The sequence below is a fragment of the Bos taurus genome, chromosome 6, assembly GCF_002263795.3.
Source record: "Bos taurus isolate L1 Dominette 01449 registration number 42190680 breed Hereford chromosome 6, ARS-UCD2.0, whole genome shotgun sequence".
Classification (NCBI taxonomy): Eukaryota; Metazoa; Chordata; class Mammalia; order Artiodactyla; family Bovidae; genus Bos; species Bos taurus.
The window spans coordinates 30,323,845-30,339,106 of NC_037333.1; the positions used below are offsets into that span (position 1 = coordinate 30,323,845).

Consider the following 15,262-nt stretch of genomic DNA (forward strand, 5'->3'; position numbering starts at 1 on the left):
CAATCAGACTATTAACTATGGTAACATATTACAAAGCTAACATTTATATTAGAAAAATGCATTCATATGAATGAATATTAGCACACTAAGGAACTTAAAAGTATCAGAACAAAAACATAAGCATAATTTGCTACTTTGCCAGGCTGATTTAATAAACACTTTCTGAATGAATGCCAATCACCTTTAATGTCGCTGATATATATAATTATAGAGCATGTATGCATTGTGTATTTATGTTTGAACTATGTATAAATGTAAACTTGCTAGGCGTCAATAAATACCAATGAATAGAAAACAGCAGGCAAGTGTCAAAATGTTATTTAATTTGTGAACACATAACAGATTAATCCCTGGGATTAACTTTCTTGAAAGATAACATGGAAGGGTTACAGCAGACGAAAACAACAGTTTTTTCTCAAAGTTCAAGTTGTTAAAAACTAGTATTTACTGAACATCTATTATATACACAGATACACAAAAATATCATTTTCAGGTATCACCTCATTCATAGAGGTAGACTATCATCATTTTAACAGATGAAAAAACCTGAGGCTCAGCAATTTGCCTGAGGCTGCATAACTACAAAGCAAAATCTCATGGATAAAATTTTAACCCAGAAAGTCTCTCTCACTCAAAAGCATATTCTTATACTCTCCAGGGCAGCTTAAACCCCACATTAACATAAAAACTTAAGACAAGGCCATGCTCCTCATTCTACAGTTTTTATTCTGTCCCTTTAATTTCTGTTGCACATATCCTATCTGCACATAGGGAATGTGTCTAGACATAGCCATGGGTATGATAAATGGTTAATGGGTCAGATTCTGAAATCCAGACACTTTAACTAGAACAGGGGTCAAAGAGGTAAGGCAGAAAGGTATCCATCTTAAGTCAGAACCTATTCTTCAACTGTGGGGTGTGCAATCTGCAAAACATTTCTCATCTGAAAAAATTAAAAGTAGAGGTAGAAAAAAATCAGCAGTGTTGCTGAAGCCTTTACAGTTCATTTCTTAAAATGTCTTTGGTCTTCTTGGCCAATACTATTTCTATGCCATTAGAAAAGTAATAATAAGTAGAACATACTATCGAAGGTATTTCAATTTTTAAATTCTACTATACTGGTAGTCAGAATAAATGCTAATACTGGACTCAAGACACTCTACTATGGGCTTTACATGCATTATTACTTTATTTAACCTACATTATAAAGTAGGTACTATTACTATAATCATCTCCATTTACAGATAAGAAATCCTCCCTGGGATTCAAAGAAGTTAAGTAACTTGCCTAAGGTCACAGTTATCCAAATCTGTGTCTACAGTTGGTAGAGAAGAGCTGGTATTCAATCCAGGTCTCATCCAGAGCTCTGCCTTCAATCACTAAACAGCAAATATGAAAGTTTTCTCTTTCTGACCCACCTACTCTACAGTCAGGACTTTCTATTTTTAAATTGAACTTTCTATTATTTTTTTGAGTCATTCCTAACGTCTTAGTCATCCCCTACATATCAAGGTTCACATTCCATGAAAATGATAAAAAACTCGATAAGGTAGGCACATTGCTGCTGCTGCTGCTAAGTTGCTTCAGTCGTGTCCGACTCTGTGCGACCCCACAGACGGCAGCCCACCAGGCTCCCCTGTCCCTGGGATTCTCCAGGCAAGAACACTGGAGTGGGTTGCCATTTCCTTCTCCAATGCATGAAAGGGAAAAATGAAAGTGAAGTCACTCAGTCGTGTCCGACCCTCAGCGACCCCATGGACTGCAGCCCACCAGGCTCCTCCATCCATGGGATTTTCCAGGCAAGAGTACTGGAGTGGGGTGCCATCGCCTTCTCCGAAGGTAGGCACATTACATCACTTCTAAACACATGCCAAGAGCCAATATGCTATCTCAATGTAAACTGATCACAAATAGCCAAAAAATATTTTTAACAAACAAAAGTGACTGAATCTATGCATCACTAACGTTGAGAAATGAGTCTATTAAAATATTCTTGACTATACATAAAATTTTAAAAAGTGATGAAATTGAGAATCACCTACTACATTGAATTTCCCATTCAAATACAATTGTTTCATTCACATTCATAAAGCAGCTATAGTAGTTGTTCTGATCAGGACATTAAATACCTTTATTGAGTACATGTATGTGTGTATTTGCTCTTCTGCTCAATTTATCTAAATTACAAGTAACTAAATTATCTAAATTACAAGCAACTGTCTGTTGCAGCACTGCTGCCCACAACACAAATCTTTTCAGAAAGCAGAAGGATCACTGAAAATGCAGTTTTGGTAAACATTTTTCAATTCACTTGTTAAGACAAGTTTTAAAACAGGGCAGTTATAGTCTTTGTCAGTCACTAGTATTTAGTTGCTATACAATTACACCTCCCATTAATTTTGACATTTCAACATTTTCTAAAAACCTTCGACTGCATATGAACCCCAACCACAAGTTTACAGGTAAGAATATAAACTGCTCAGGGTTATCTGAATGATATGAAGTATAGCCTGGACCTTGTGAAGTGAGTAAGTGAACTCTTCTCAGTAAGGGACCATAACTATCCTACATTGTAGATTTTCTTACCTCCCAATGAGGAAAAAAGTGATTTTAAGATTTTCTGAGGTTATGAAAGAAAATAAGGCAGCATGTTTAAAGTTACTTCTTTTGCTAGGGGGGGAAATCCTTTTAGATATAAGTTACTCTGATTTCTTTTCAGAGGGAAATTAAATTGGGTTTAAATTTCCTGTCAGAGAACACTAACTTCAAAATTATTTTGAAAGGTGAGAAAGGCCTGAAATAGAAAACTGGAGTATATACAATGTGCTAAATTTAAGTGTAAAATGCAGAAGTAGAGGGCTAAACTTTTTGCAGTAGTTCATATGAAACAGATTAGGGATGCTAGTTGAAATTTTATATCCCTTAAGTATAACATGAATGCTGAAAATACTACCACAATAATAGTTTGTATTAAGAGCAGTATCCAAGCTTCTAAAATATTTATATCATAGGACTCTGAGTTAGTTGGATTACGTCTGCAGTATAGATTTGCATTTGATGTCACTGTCAAATGGTTTCACAGCAACTGTTTAGGAACAAGGATATGGAATCATCCTGTCAAGTTGAGGATGAACAAGATCAGAAGAACCTTAGTAGATTTAGCCCAGAAAAAGACACATAATTAAATATTATTTTACACTGAACATGTGAGATATCTGTTCAGTTAGAACAGTATAAAGCTGATAAAATGCTGATTACAGCTAAAGCTTGAGAGATGGCTACATTTATGATAGGAATAAAATAGGAGTAATGCTGAGGTTTGTTTTTTTAACTTTTCCCTCACTGTATTATTATATTTTAACTTAAGGCAATTTTAATTTTGATGTTTTAAAATAATGATTATGAATGTTAATGGTTTTTAGATACATATGAGAATTTTTTCTCTTGCCAGGACTTTAACAGGTTACACAGTTAAAAATATGTCATAGTTACACTATGTCTATATTTTCTTTTATCTCTAAAAGGTTCTTTTTCTGTTATAATTCTTATAAATTCATAATAGGAAAACAGTTAACAAAATTTTGCTTCAAAATAAACTTAACTACAAAGAATTCATTCTGTTAAGCAAAAGCCTAACGGGTTATTCATCAGGATTGCGTAATATTTTCTTCGGTGCTAATAAATCCTTTCCCAAGGCAAGGAAAGTACTTTAAATGTTTCTATACTAAGCAGCCATTATGCTTGGCCAGTATACCAAGTAAAAGTCTGCAAGTTGCTTGTGTAACTTACAATGGCTAAAACAAAAGCCAAGACAATAAATTTCACCCCCTAGAAGTGTATCTAAATAAACTCTAGACTATCTGTACAGGTTTTCAGAAGCTGTACTTTGGACTAGATCCAATAAGCATCTAAAAAAAAATAAACTATTTTTCTCATCTGTTCAATATTTCATAAAAAAGTCTTCAGTCTAATGGAAAGGATAGCTTTATTACCTGATCATACTATTTACAAGTGATAGGACTTTGTGGATGTGGGTTTAATAGAGAAATTTTTTAAGTGATGCAATAAAGCACTTGATTTTTTAAAATCCAAATTACGATAAAGTAGACTCAACTGGGTAAGCCTTGTAGAGTGAAGAACTCCCCATATCCAATGCTGTAGAACAAGAAGGAGCAGCTCCAACTACACTTTTAGGAGATGAATTTGCTGACATGGTCTTAGTTCTTTCTATGCAACAGAGAAAAGAGCTTCTTTGTGGGAAGTGCATCACGTTTCCCTACACCATCCCATAGCACCCTAGAAGGGCACAGAAAAGATTGTAGCTTACTATTAAAGGCCAGTAACCATATCCTGATTTTTTTTTTCTTATCTTGATTTTTAATTAACCAATGATCAGCAAATATGCTTTGATCATTAACTTAGTAAAATATCAGAAGTATATAAAATCACCAACGAAGGTAATTAATTTTTATGAGGCCCTGGTGTTAATCTTATTATATATCTACCAGAAATATTCCGAACAGAAATAATTCATTTAAAAAATTACATAACACTGCAGAGTATGGATATACCAAAAGTAATTCTAACTAGGCTCTGATCTTAGAAACCTCAACTGTTTCTGTGTTTCTGCCTCTGTATGTATTATCACAGTAAACGATTGTATACTTTTTTTAAAATGGAAGCATTCTGAACAGTTCTAGGTTTCCAGACAACTTAAAAATAAACTTTTAAAGGAAGTTCAAAACAACCGTGTGCCCACCATATCCCAACATCATGCAAAGTAGGGATGTTCACAATCACAAAATATTGTGTTAGTTATGTTCTGGTTGTTGGACAATTTTTTTTAGTGACAATACTTTAGTGCTTATTTTTTGCAAGAATTCTGACAAGGTATTTTACTGACAGCAGCAGGTGGGGGAATATACTTCTTGTATTTTTTTTAAAATCACTTTTCCTTACATAATCTATTTAATAGAAGTATCCTTTTCATTTTTTATGTGTTTTTACCTCAAAAAGATTTAAAAATTTGGGCTTCTGAAAGCATTTAAAACACTTAATGACATATATAGCATATTTTAATCATTTCATTCAGGGTTAAAAAGAAATTGAACTAAGACAAATTCTTACATTGATAGAATTCAGTAGCTGACTCTTTGAAGCCCTAAATTAAGTAAAGAGGTAGCTAAAACCACCTTTTCAGGTTATGTGACTGTGTAAGAAATTATCTGTTATCACAAGGAAAACATAGGTTATATAAGACCATATTTTTTCCCTCTAACTTACAATGTGATAATGGAGGAAGATATCCTGACTGAGAAGGGGAGAGGAGATCAATGGAAAAGAATTCACACACCACTCATGTACCATTTTAGGAAACCCTGGTTTTCCCTTTTGACATTAGTTTTCCTATCATTTCCACAGTTAAGTTTCCTAGGCACAATATAGAAAAAAAAAAAAAACTTACACAACTGAGATAAGACAATAAATAGGTGCATACAAGTGTTACCTTTGGTTTAGAATGGAGGGTTGCTCTGTGTTCCATCCACCTCCATTTCCAGTGAGCATGGTAACTTGTTTTGTCAGTTTATTTGAAATGTCTTCACATTTGTTCATAAGCTTTATAACTACATCCCTTTCCTGAATCAGTGTTTTACAGTGCCATATCAAATCTTCTGATAAGCCATTTGTTTTGGACATCTTTGTGAACTATGGCATGAAAAGAAAAATAATTTAACAGTTCAGATATAGAGTCAAACGGAGAGTCAATCTCAATTTTTCTCTGTGATGGAAAAAAGTTTCTTAAACTTTTATTAATGACCTTCCTTAATCAAGTGCAAAGACAACAGGCATTTTCATTATCATATTTCTCTTTGATAAATCTCACTGCCATCTTAAACTCATCATGTTGAAATAAAATACACCTTTCTCTTCAAAATACAGAATCCCAAGTTTGTTACTTTGATTCTAGTAGCTGTTCTCTTATGGGAGAAACTCTAACGTAATTGTTAATGTCTCCTATCAGTCATTTTTTTGCCTTTAAAACTCAATTCATGTCTATTACCAAAGGTAACAATACCAAATGTAATAACCGCAGACCAGATCTCTTATTTTTGTCACTTCCTATGAATATGACATACAGTCATATGACTATATGATTAATTTTTCTGAAACATACTTTTCCCTATCTAGCATCAAAGTATAACCCCTCAAGCTTTCAAAAACTCCAATTATTGATATTGTCCCTTGATATTTTACCCTAAACTGAGACTAATACTTGGAAAGATACTGCCTGAATTAAAAGTTAGCTGTGACCAATTCGATAGTTTGATTAAACTTAAAAATAATATCAATTTCAATACAAGACTTGGATAAATGGTTTTGTGTGAAAACTCAGAATTTCTTTCAAAATATATTCGTATTTATTTTTCTAAAGGAGATACTGACTACTTCACAATGTAGAAGTTTTAACAGAATTAGAATTTTTCCACAGAGCTGAAAAATATACCCTGAAAAACTGTAAAAAAAATATTTTTAGTGTAAACGATTAGAAAAAAATCCCAGTAGCTATTTGAAAACTGTCTGTTGGACAAAAACAAACAAACAAACAAACAAAATTCAGAACAGAATAAAGCTAACTAAACTAAAACCACATCAAGATAAAACCACACGATTTTGACTCATGACATCTTACCTGGAATATTTTTTCAAGTGTAACAAGAATCTCATTAACAACTCTAAATAATCCCTGTTATCACAATATTTCTAAGTTCACAGAAAAGCTCAAGCAATAGAAATTTAGTAGAGGATATGCTGAGAAAATTTCATAAATAATAGTTTATATTAATACATTTTTTATATCTAACTTAGTTGGTAAGAAATGAAATTTTTAATCTGTCCCAAAGCCATATTATTACTGTACTGCGGGAATAAAAAACATAACAAAACAAATATGCAGCATGCCAAAAAACAGCACTGTGCAATACAAAGTCATTTGCACACTACTTTATATTTTCACAAGGACAACATACATTCATAATCACAATGTAACCTTCTATTTGGTACTTTCAGGGAAAAGATTTACACATAAAGAACCGGATGTGTAGGAATCAGTGCCTTGAAGATTTTAAGGAGGTTCTACTAGAACTTTTAATTACAGTATTTTTATTTAATGGAATGCCCTAAAACAACCTCATGTCTATTATGGGGTATGTGTTTGTGATATGTATGTGTGAGAGAGAACCAACAAGAATAGCCAGGAAAAAAAAAAAAGGAACATACAGTGTGTGCTTTGTATGTGGCAGAGACTGCTAGGTAAGACTCATTAAGTCCCCACAACAAATGCAAGATCAGTCCACCAGTTCCGGATGAATAAATCAAGGCTCAATTCCCAAGGTTACAAAGCAGGATAAAAAGACTCCAGTCTACGCTCTTTTCACTAAAAACTAGTAACTCCCCAAATAAAACAAAATAAAACTGTGAAAGTTAAAAAGCAAAAACCCTTTTTTTCTGCAAATAACTGCCATTTATTGTGCGTTTTATTTTTAAATAAAATAACAATTTTATTTATCACTACCCTGGCTGGTAAACATACCTGGTATATAGACATCCCTGTTCTCATGTGGTTTACAGTCATTGGGAAAGACACACAACATACAATTTTAAGTGTTAACAACTGGTATTACAAGTTGTTGTTCAGTCGCTAAGTCGTGTCTGACTCTCACAAGGGAAAAAAAAAACAAAAGTTCATGCGTATAATATAATTGAGGAAGTCCTTTCAGAGTAATAAGGCCAGAAATCGCAAAGAACAGTTTTGACTCAAAAAAGATCAATTTAAAATGTCACAACCTAGAGACGTAAGATATAAACATAAACAACTAACCAAACATTACCACTTCCTGATGAAAGAACACATCACCAACCATTTAATAGTACTGGTGGGAACATCTAATTCTAATTTTGTAACTTCTAATTCCACAGAAAATATAACCAGAAAAGCCCAGACTGGGAAGCTATAGAACAAATGATCCAGTTTCTTCACCAAAGATTACAGGATGGGTTGGGGCAGGAGGGAGGGAGAGAGGCACAGGAAGGTGGGGGGAGATGAGGAATGGAGGAGCAGCGGGGAGGACAGATGAAACAAGATTCAAGCGGGTAATGAAGCTGGCGATGAGTACACAAAGGTTTGCTACACTATTCTAATTTTTATGTCTGATATTCTTGTAGGGGCAATGAGGGGTATGCAAAGCAACTCATTTCACAATGCTGTAACAGTCTGATTGAGACTTAGTGAACTTGACATTTTGGATATTTTTGAAGTCAAAGTTTCAAAACTTAACTAGCTGAGCTTCTCACATTCTTTACCCCTCTTTCCATACAAGACAACCAACATTAGAGATGATCCAAATTATTGCTGTTAGTTTAGAATTTAGATCTAAGTAGTGATACATTGTCAATGAATGTAAGACATCAGTTTCATTTCTTATCAGAAAGAGAAAAAAGTTTCACTGTTTGATAAATTTGCTAATATTAGCTTTAGTAATAAGTAATAGTAACACAAAACATCTCTCTCATGTAAATGATGACTCTAGGGAGCAGTTCAGATCTGATAGAGTGGTTCCAAAAACCAAAACTTCTACTTTGTCGCTTCAATATCCTCAGCATGTGGTTCCCAACATCACACCAACAGGAAGAAGAGATCCTTAAAGGACTCTTTCAAAAATCAGAGTATACTTCTGTTATATCTCACTGGACAGGAATTTGTCAAATTACCAAAGGGAGGCTAAAAAAAGTAGTCTTAAATATACTGAGGGTAATGTCACCAGTCATAAACCTGTTTTAAAGCACAGAGTGGGTTAAAAAGACAGAAAAATGATTTGATCCAAAAAAGTTTGACTCAGTATGTCTAGAAATGACAGTGACGGAGGAGTAGAAAACTACAATGGTTTCTTAACATTGCACTAATAATATACTGTGGTTATCTGCAGCAAACGTTTTTCAAGAGACAGACAACTGAACAGGCACTTACTTTACAATCCTTAGACTGCTCCACTGGTCAGTACCATAATTACAGCCCATTTACAGATGAAGAAATAGAGGAACAGAGAGAGAACTTGCTTAAGGTCATGTAAGTTGCTGGAAAATGTCAGAACTGGGATTTAAAACGAGGTCATTTATCTCTACTCTATTATTCAATCACTTCCTAGTAGGTATTTATAAAACCAAGGGACTAAATAAAGAGGCATGAAACACAAAGAGAGAATAACAAGTTTCCTCAGGATGTCAGGGAAATCAGACTCCAATGTCACAACTGATCATTTGACCTATAAACAACCAGTCCAAACCACAGCAGGTCTTAAGACTCCAGAAGACTTTTTCAAGAAGATGAAACTGATAAAATATCTGAAGTGTTTAATAACTGAGGGCAAATTTAGACAACTAGGGAAGAGTCTAGAACTGAAGTAACAAGTATATATACAAAACTAAGAAAAGAGAAAACTCAAGATAACTAATAATTAGGGAAAACAAAATGCTGAGCAAGGTGAAAAAAGCAATCGGTGTTGTATATCACAAGGTTCAGTTATGAAAGGTATGTGCATAGTTAACAAAGTAGATACTAAAAAAAAGATTTTCAAAATTATCACATTATTAACATATTGCTGGGCCTGGGAAATGGGCATGTGAGACAGACGGTGAGAAGAGAGCTAATCCTACCACAGTGCTATAATGTCTTGTGTCACGTCAACAAATAAGCCCTGCAACTGAAAAATTTGGAAAAGCATTATGTTTATATTACCTAGAGATATAAAAGCAATAAGAATCAGACAAGATGTGGAAGCAATTATTTGCAGTACAAGAAATGGGCTAGGAAGCGGATGGATATGGATTTTCAGGGAAAACAAGGCTATAGAATTATTTAACCTGTTTATCTAAATATATGCATAAATAATAAACATTAAAAAAATCAAACATTTAATTTCAAAATGTTTTCATCAAGTGTGTGTGGAGGCAGGGGAAATGGGCATCTCCCCTTAAGAAAAGGTGTAAGAAAACTACTGCTATGTCACTGCTCTGAAGACAAAAAGCATTTAACAATCCTGTAAGTTACTTAGCTTCACTAAAACAAGATTTAAGAAGTACAAAGTACTCTGTAAAAGCAGGATCTACTAAGAAATCTAAAGTTATTGATAAACATAAAAATATGACCCTAATTACATAGTGTGAAATATACAAACATACACATAAACAGATGTATACTCAGTAAATCTTAAGTGGCGACTATCTTTGGTAGAATTTTGGCTAAACTTGACTTTCTTTTTTCTTCTTGCATGTACTGTTTCAACTTTAGACAAAACAAATTCTTTTTAAAAAATGATAAAGCTATTTCTTTCAGGGGGAAAGAAAAGGTAATTGATAGTAATTGGATAATTTCATGAAAAAACAACATCAACATGGCCCTGATTAGCATCTCTTTGATTAAAAAGTATTACTTTAAGGCCTTTAATGTTTTTAAAATAGTCACAAACTGAAGTACCTATCTCCTGCCACCATGTGTCGCTCTTACAGCACAAGTAACTGAACTTCTATAGGAAGGGGAAAATTGTTTAAAAGCAGACTTAATTCCCCACCTAAATAAAAAGTGGGACAGCAGCTTAGAAAGTACTCAAATGCACATGTAATTTCAAAATAAATATTTATCAAACTTACAAAAGTGAAAACAAAGCCTGAATACAGCAATCTTCTTCATTTTATTGAAGCCACCCTATCAGGAAGTAGTACACATTACAATGCATCAAGTGACAAATTCACAGACATTTTACAATAACCACCAGGAAAACAAAGCAAAAGAAAACTTGTAGTATAAGTTACTAGAGGATAGGAGCAGCACAACAGGAGCTTAGTGTTTCCACATGACTAAACCTTGTTTGCTTGGTTAACAGTCAAAGAAAACTGCATTTATACTGATCTAAATGTTATGGAAGTAAATGTGTTTTAGGTTGAGTTATTTACATAGAGTTAGCTACTCATGAATCTTCAATTGATCAGTATCTGATTAAAGTATAAAGGTGCAACATATAAGATTATCATAGACATAATAGTATCTCCACCTTACTTTGCACAAAGCTAAATAAAAATTCAGTAAGTGGTGGATCAACTGGTGCCATCAAATGTGTGAAATCTGGCAATAAAAACCCCAATTTTACCACATTAACAGTACATGTTTTTAAACTAATAACATTTTGGCTGGCTATATTTTCAAAGTCTACATGATTTAACAATGTGGCTTCTCACCATAAGCACATACTTTACTGCTATTAAGCAGAAAAATAAGAGAAATGGAAAAATTATGAGGAAAATTTGACAATCTTTAGATTTTTATTTTTAAAAAGGATATACAGCTGCAAACATAAACACCCTCACATAATGCACTTATTTTGTTAAAAAAACTGATTACATTTAACCCATCAACATTATGGAGACTGTCAGCTGGGTAAAAATCATAATTAAAATATATGTGTATACTTGATTTATTGGCTGTTTGCACTGTAATGAAATATCTAATGAGTTATTAAAGTTCTGCCAAATTCTCCAATCCTTAAGACTAAAATAAGCTTCAACAATAATGTCTAGTTTACTAGACATTTGTATACTGCTCTTAATATACATAATGCCTTGTAATTTTCACTTAAGTATGACTGAGGGACATGATTAAAATTTCAACTAATTCTCACAGGAATTTCTAAAAATAGTAGTTATGAAAACAAAGGTAAATGCTATTTCTTTTGTTTCTTTTTGAAGTAGCTAACAGGTGTGTTAGCAAGCCTCTCTGATTAACAGGGAAGGAGTAAATTATAACATATGCATTTTCTTTTTTTTACCAAAATGTACATAATATTGACTTTCCTTTAATTACTTTTAAGACATTAAATTGCTCTTTAAACTAGTCTCATTCAAAATTCTAAAGTAACTGAAAGGAGAAGTTTAAAGTCCTAAACAAATTAAAACATAAAGCTCATACACAATGACTTGCTAATTTTAACTGTTCATTTCCCAAAAGTTACATTTACTAACTTTTACATTTGCTAACTTTTCCAAAAGTTACATTTACTTTTTTTTTTTTTTTTACTAAAGCACTGTATATGCTAAACTCAAGTGGCCAACTTTGCTTTTTGACTGCTATATAAAATAATCAACATAATATGAATGGCTAGTGAAAACAGTCTCTGTGTTCAACTTTAAGAAAGGGGGCAAGATGCTTTAGGAGGTTTAAGTAGATAATCTCTAAATTCATGTCAAGACTAATTTAAACTATGCCAATTAATTAGTAGGGGAAATACGCTTTCTGCATGCTAAGTTGCAGAATATTTTTCAAAGCATCTGGGACATATCACTTTGGTATAATTTACTTTTACTGTAAGATATGTGGGCAAGTGGTTACAGTGACTAAACACACTGGGGCAGATAACTGCATTCCTTATTAAATAAATCAGAATCCCAACAAGCCTGAGCAACCCAACTCTGCAACAACACAGGAGACCATTCAAGATTAAAAGAAAGAAGAAAAGGAAGAAAAGAAGAACAAGAAAGCCCTTCAGCAAATACTTTACCAAATAAATCACTTAGGCAAAGCCAAACAAGTTTTGAAAGGGCCTGCTTTGACAGATGTTCTCCGTAAAAGCAAAAGCTTTAGGCAAAATGAATGTCTTTATTTATTTATTTTCAAAGCCACAGAATATTAGTAATGTTGTTTCTTTATTTTTCAAATATTTTAATTTTTTAAAAAATGCTATTTACAGCCACTGTTCAGGGACCTTCCCTCACTGCCACTTCAAGATACTCGTCAAGGGAACTTAGGTTCACACAGATTTGACCAAGTACAAAATTAATCACAAAGCAACTTTACTCCCTAAGTTAGAGAATAAAACTGAAAACTTTATAAAGCACCAAGAGTTACTTCATATTCTAAAGCTATAAAAAAATCATCTATATTGCTCTCACAGCAGGGCTTATTTAGAATTCATGCTTGAAAAGCTGATATTTTCATAAAAGATAAAGGAAAATTTAAAAGACAAGAGTTCTTTTTTCTGTATGAATAAGATTTGCTGACTGTTGACATTTATAAAACTCAAAATACAGGTATTTTAGATATAAGTTGTTTACAGTAAATGAAATTCCAGAGAATGATCATGCAAAGTGTACTTACCAATGCTTATGCCTTCCCTTCACCTAACGCTTGAATTCTAGGCTTCCACACACTTTTCTATCTTTCCACTTAAAAACGCTGCAGCCTGCTACACTCCATAAAATGGCCGCGTTGTTTAACCAAGAAAAGCATGTTAGAGATTGAGCTGTCACTTTCAGAAGAAAAAGAAAAGAAACAACTGCTTCTTTTGTGGTGAAGCATAAAACACTTAGGCTGGCATTTTGAATCATGGAGCTCCCCTGGATGTTGCTACTGCTCTTCAAGTAGTAGTTGTAAAATTTCTGCCACATTCTTGCTTTCTGCATGGTGTCTCAGCAGTAACAGATCAAAACAGGCTAGCAAACAACTCCTTCCTTAATGGTAAGCTCTAATTTCTTCTTCTGCAGTGAAATGAACCAAGTTTCTATGCAAAAAAATGAGTGACAGTATGCCCAGCCAATCAGCTTGGGGTTTTCCAGGAAAATCACCCCCTAATTCATTCAAAATTAGGTCATATGACACTATTTGAAATACTATTGGCTTAGAATGATAAGTAATGTTTGACTCTACACAGGATAAGGCCACCCATCTATGCTTCCCTAGGCTGAAGACACCTTGACTATGAACGGTACAGTGAAAACACACACACTCACACACAGGGGGAAAAAAAATGTAGCCTTACCAGAGCTTCCCAACTATTAAAGGGCCGGAGTTCTGTTATCTTCTGAGCCTTTTTCTGAGAACACTGAGGAATCAAAGTAAGTTCACCGATTGAAGCATCTTGAAGGAAGTGAAGGATTTTACCTTTATAGCCATCCTCCATCACTTCTTCACCACTACTATAGTCCTCGTCTAGCGAACTACCGACATCAGAACCTGAATCATATTCAGAGTCTTCAATAACTCTTTTAGGATTAAATACATTTTTTTTACGTTTCTTGTTAAAACCATTTTGTGGTTTCATGGAACATTTCTGTTTCAGTTTTGTTTTAGCTGCATTTTTAGGATAATTTTGACTTCTTGAAGAAACCTCTTTTCCATTTGGAAACTCACTCGGTGAAGCATACTGCATATCTAAGTACAAAGAAAGACAAAAATAACTATATTAGAAAGATATAAATTAAATATAAAGACATAGGACTTTAAGACTTCATATAAGAAAAATATTTAAAACAGTATTCGTGTTTTTCAATACAGAATTCAATTACAATTTATTGTTACATCTTGATTTGCCTTAAAGAGAAATAATGAAGTACAATATGAAATTATACAATGAATTTAAATATTAGTTTCAAAAACAGGTGATAACTTCTTTCTTAAAATGAATTAAATATAAATCCTCATTTTCTATCAAAGATCCTGAGAATGTAAATGGCAGCTGCATATACATAAGACACCCATGATGGTATTTAGCAGCCCCATCCCCAGGCCAAAACTGATGGGTATTAGAAAAACAATGCTCATCCTAAATTAAAACTATCCATTTTATAATTAATTTTCCCATCACCCATCTCCACTATTCTAGGTTCATCTTTACTAAAAGTCATTTACATATATTATTAAAAAGCACCACTACTTTATCACTGATTAATGTATTATATTCCATGGATTTCTAAGATGTCTGTGATTGAAGGTACATTTATTTTACATACTAGTAAGAAATATGAACAATTAATCTATAATCATTGTTTTATTATCTAGAATGCTTTACTTATTCAAACAGCTTTGAGACTTGCAAATTTTCATACATTCATTTCTGTACATGTATTAAAAAATAAGAAAAATAAATTGAATTTCTTCACATTCGTAATCCTTCTCTTCTTAATCTTATTTCAGACTCAGAACTGATGATATTGGTGGCTTTCTTTTCTCCACACAATACCATTCTCTGTGCCATCAAGAGCACTTGTACAGCATTACCTAAAATAATTCACTAATAAAACCTACAGCCATTGTGTTGGAATTTTAAAAAACTGGCTTTGTAATTAAGAAGAGCTAGTCTACTTGATTGCTACTTAAGAATGATACTAAACATGTGTGGTTCAACTTCTCCCCACTATTTCTCTACCCTTAAGTTCCTAA

At 33.3% G+C, this 15,262-nt stretch overlaps 1 protein-coding gene across 7 annotated transcripts in view; it reads right to left on the bottom strand.

The window, feature by feature from the left end:
- The window catches only part of SMARCAD1 (SWI/SNF-related, matrix-associated actin-dependent regulator of chromatin, subfamily a, containing DEAD/H box 1), a 90,705-nt gene that overhangs the window by 15,588 nt on the left and 59,855 nt on the right, over window positions 1-15,262 (bottom strand). For all 7 annotated transcript variants that reach the window (NM_001205432.1, XM_010805997.4, XM_010805996.4 and 4 more), the window contains 2 exons: window positions 13,863-14,254; window positions 5,507-5,706 (listed from right to left, as the gene is read on the bottom strand). In NM_001205432.1, the coding sequence (NP_001192361.1) occupies window positions 5,507-5,706; window positions 13,863-14,254 (592 nt within the window). The remainder of the gene's footprint in view (window positions 1-5,506; window positions 5,707-13,862; window positions 14,255-15,262) is intronic.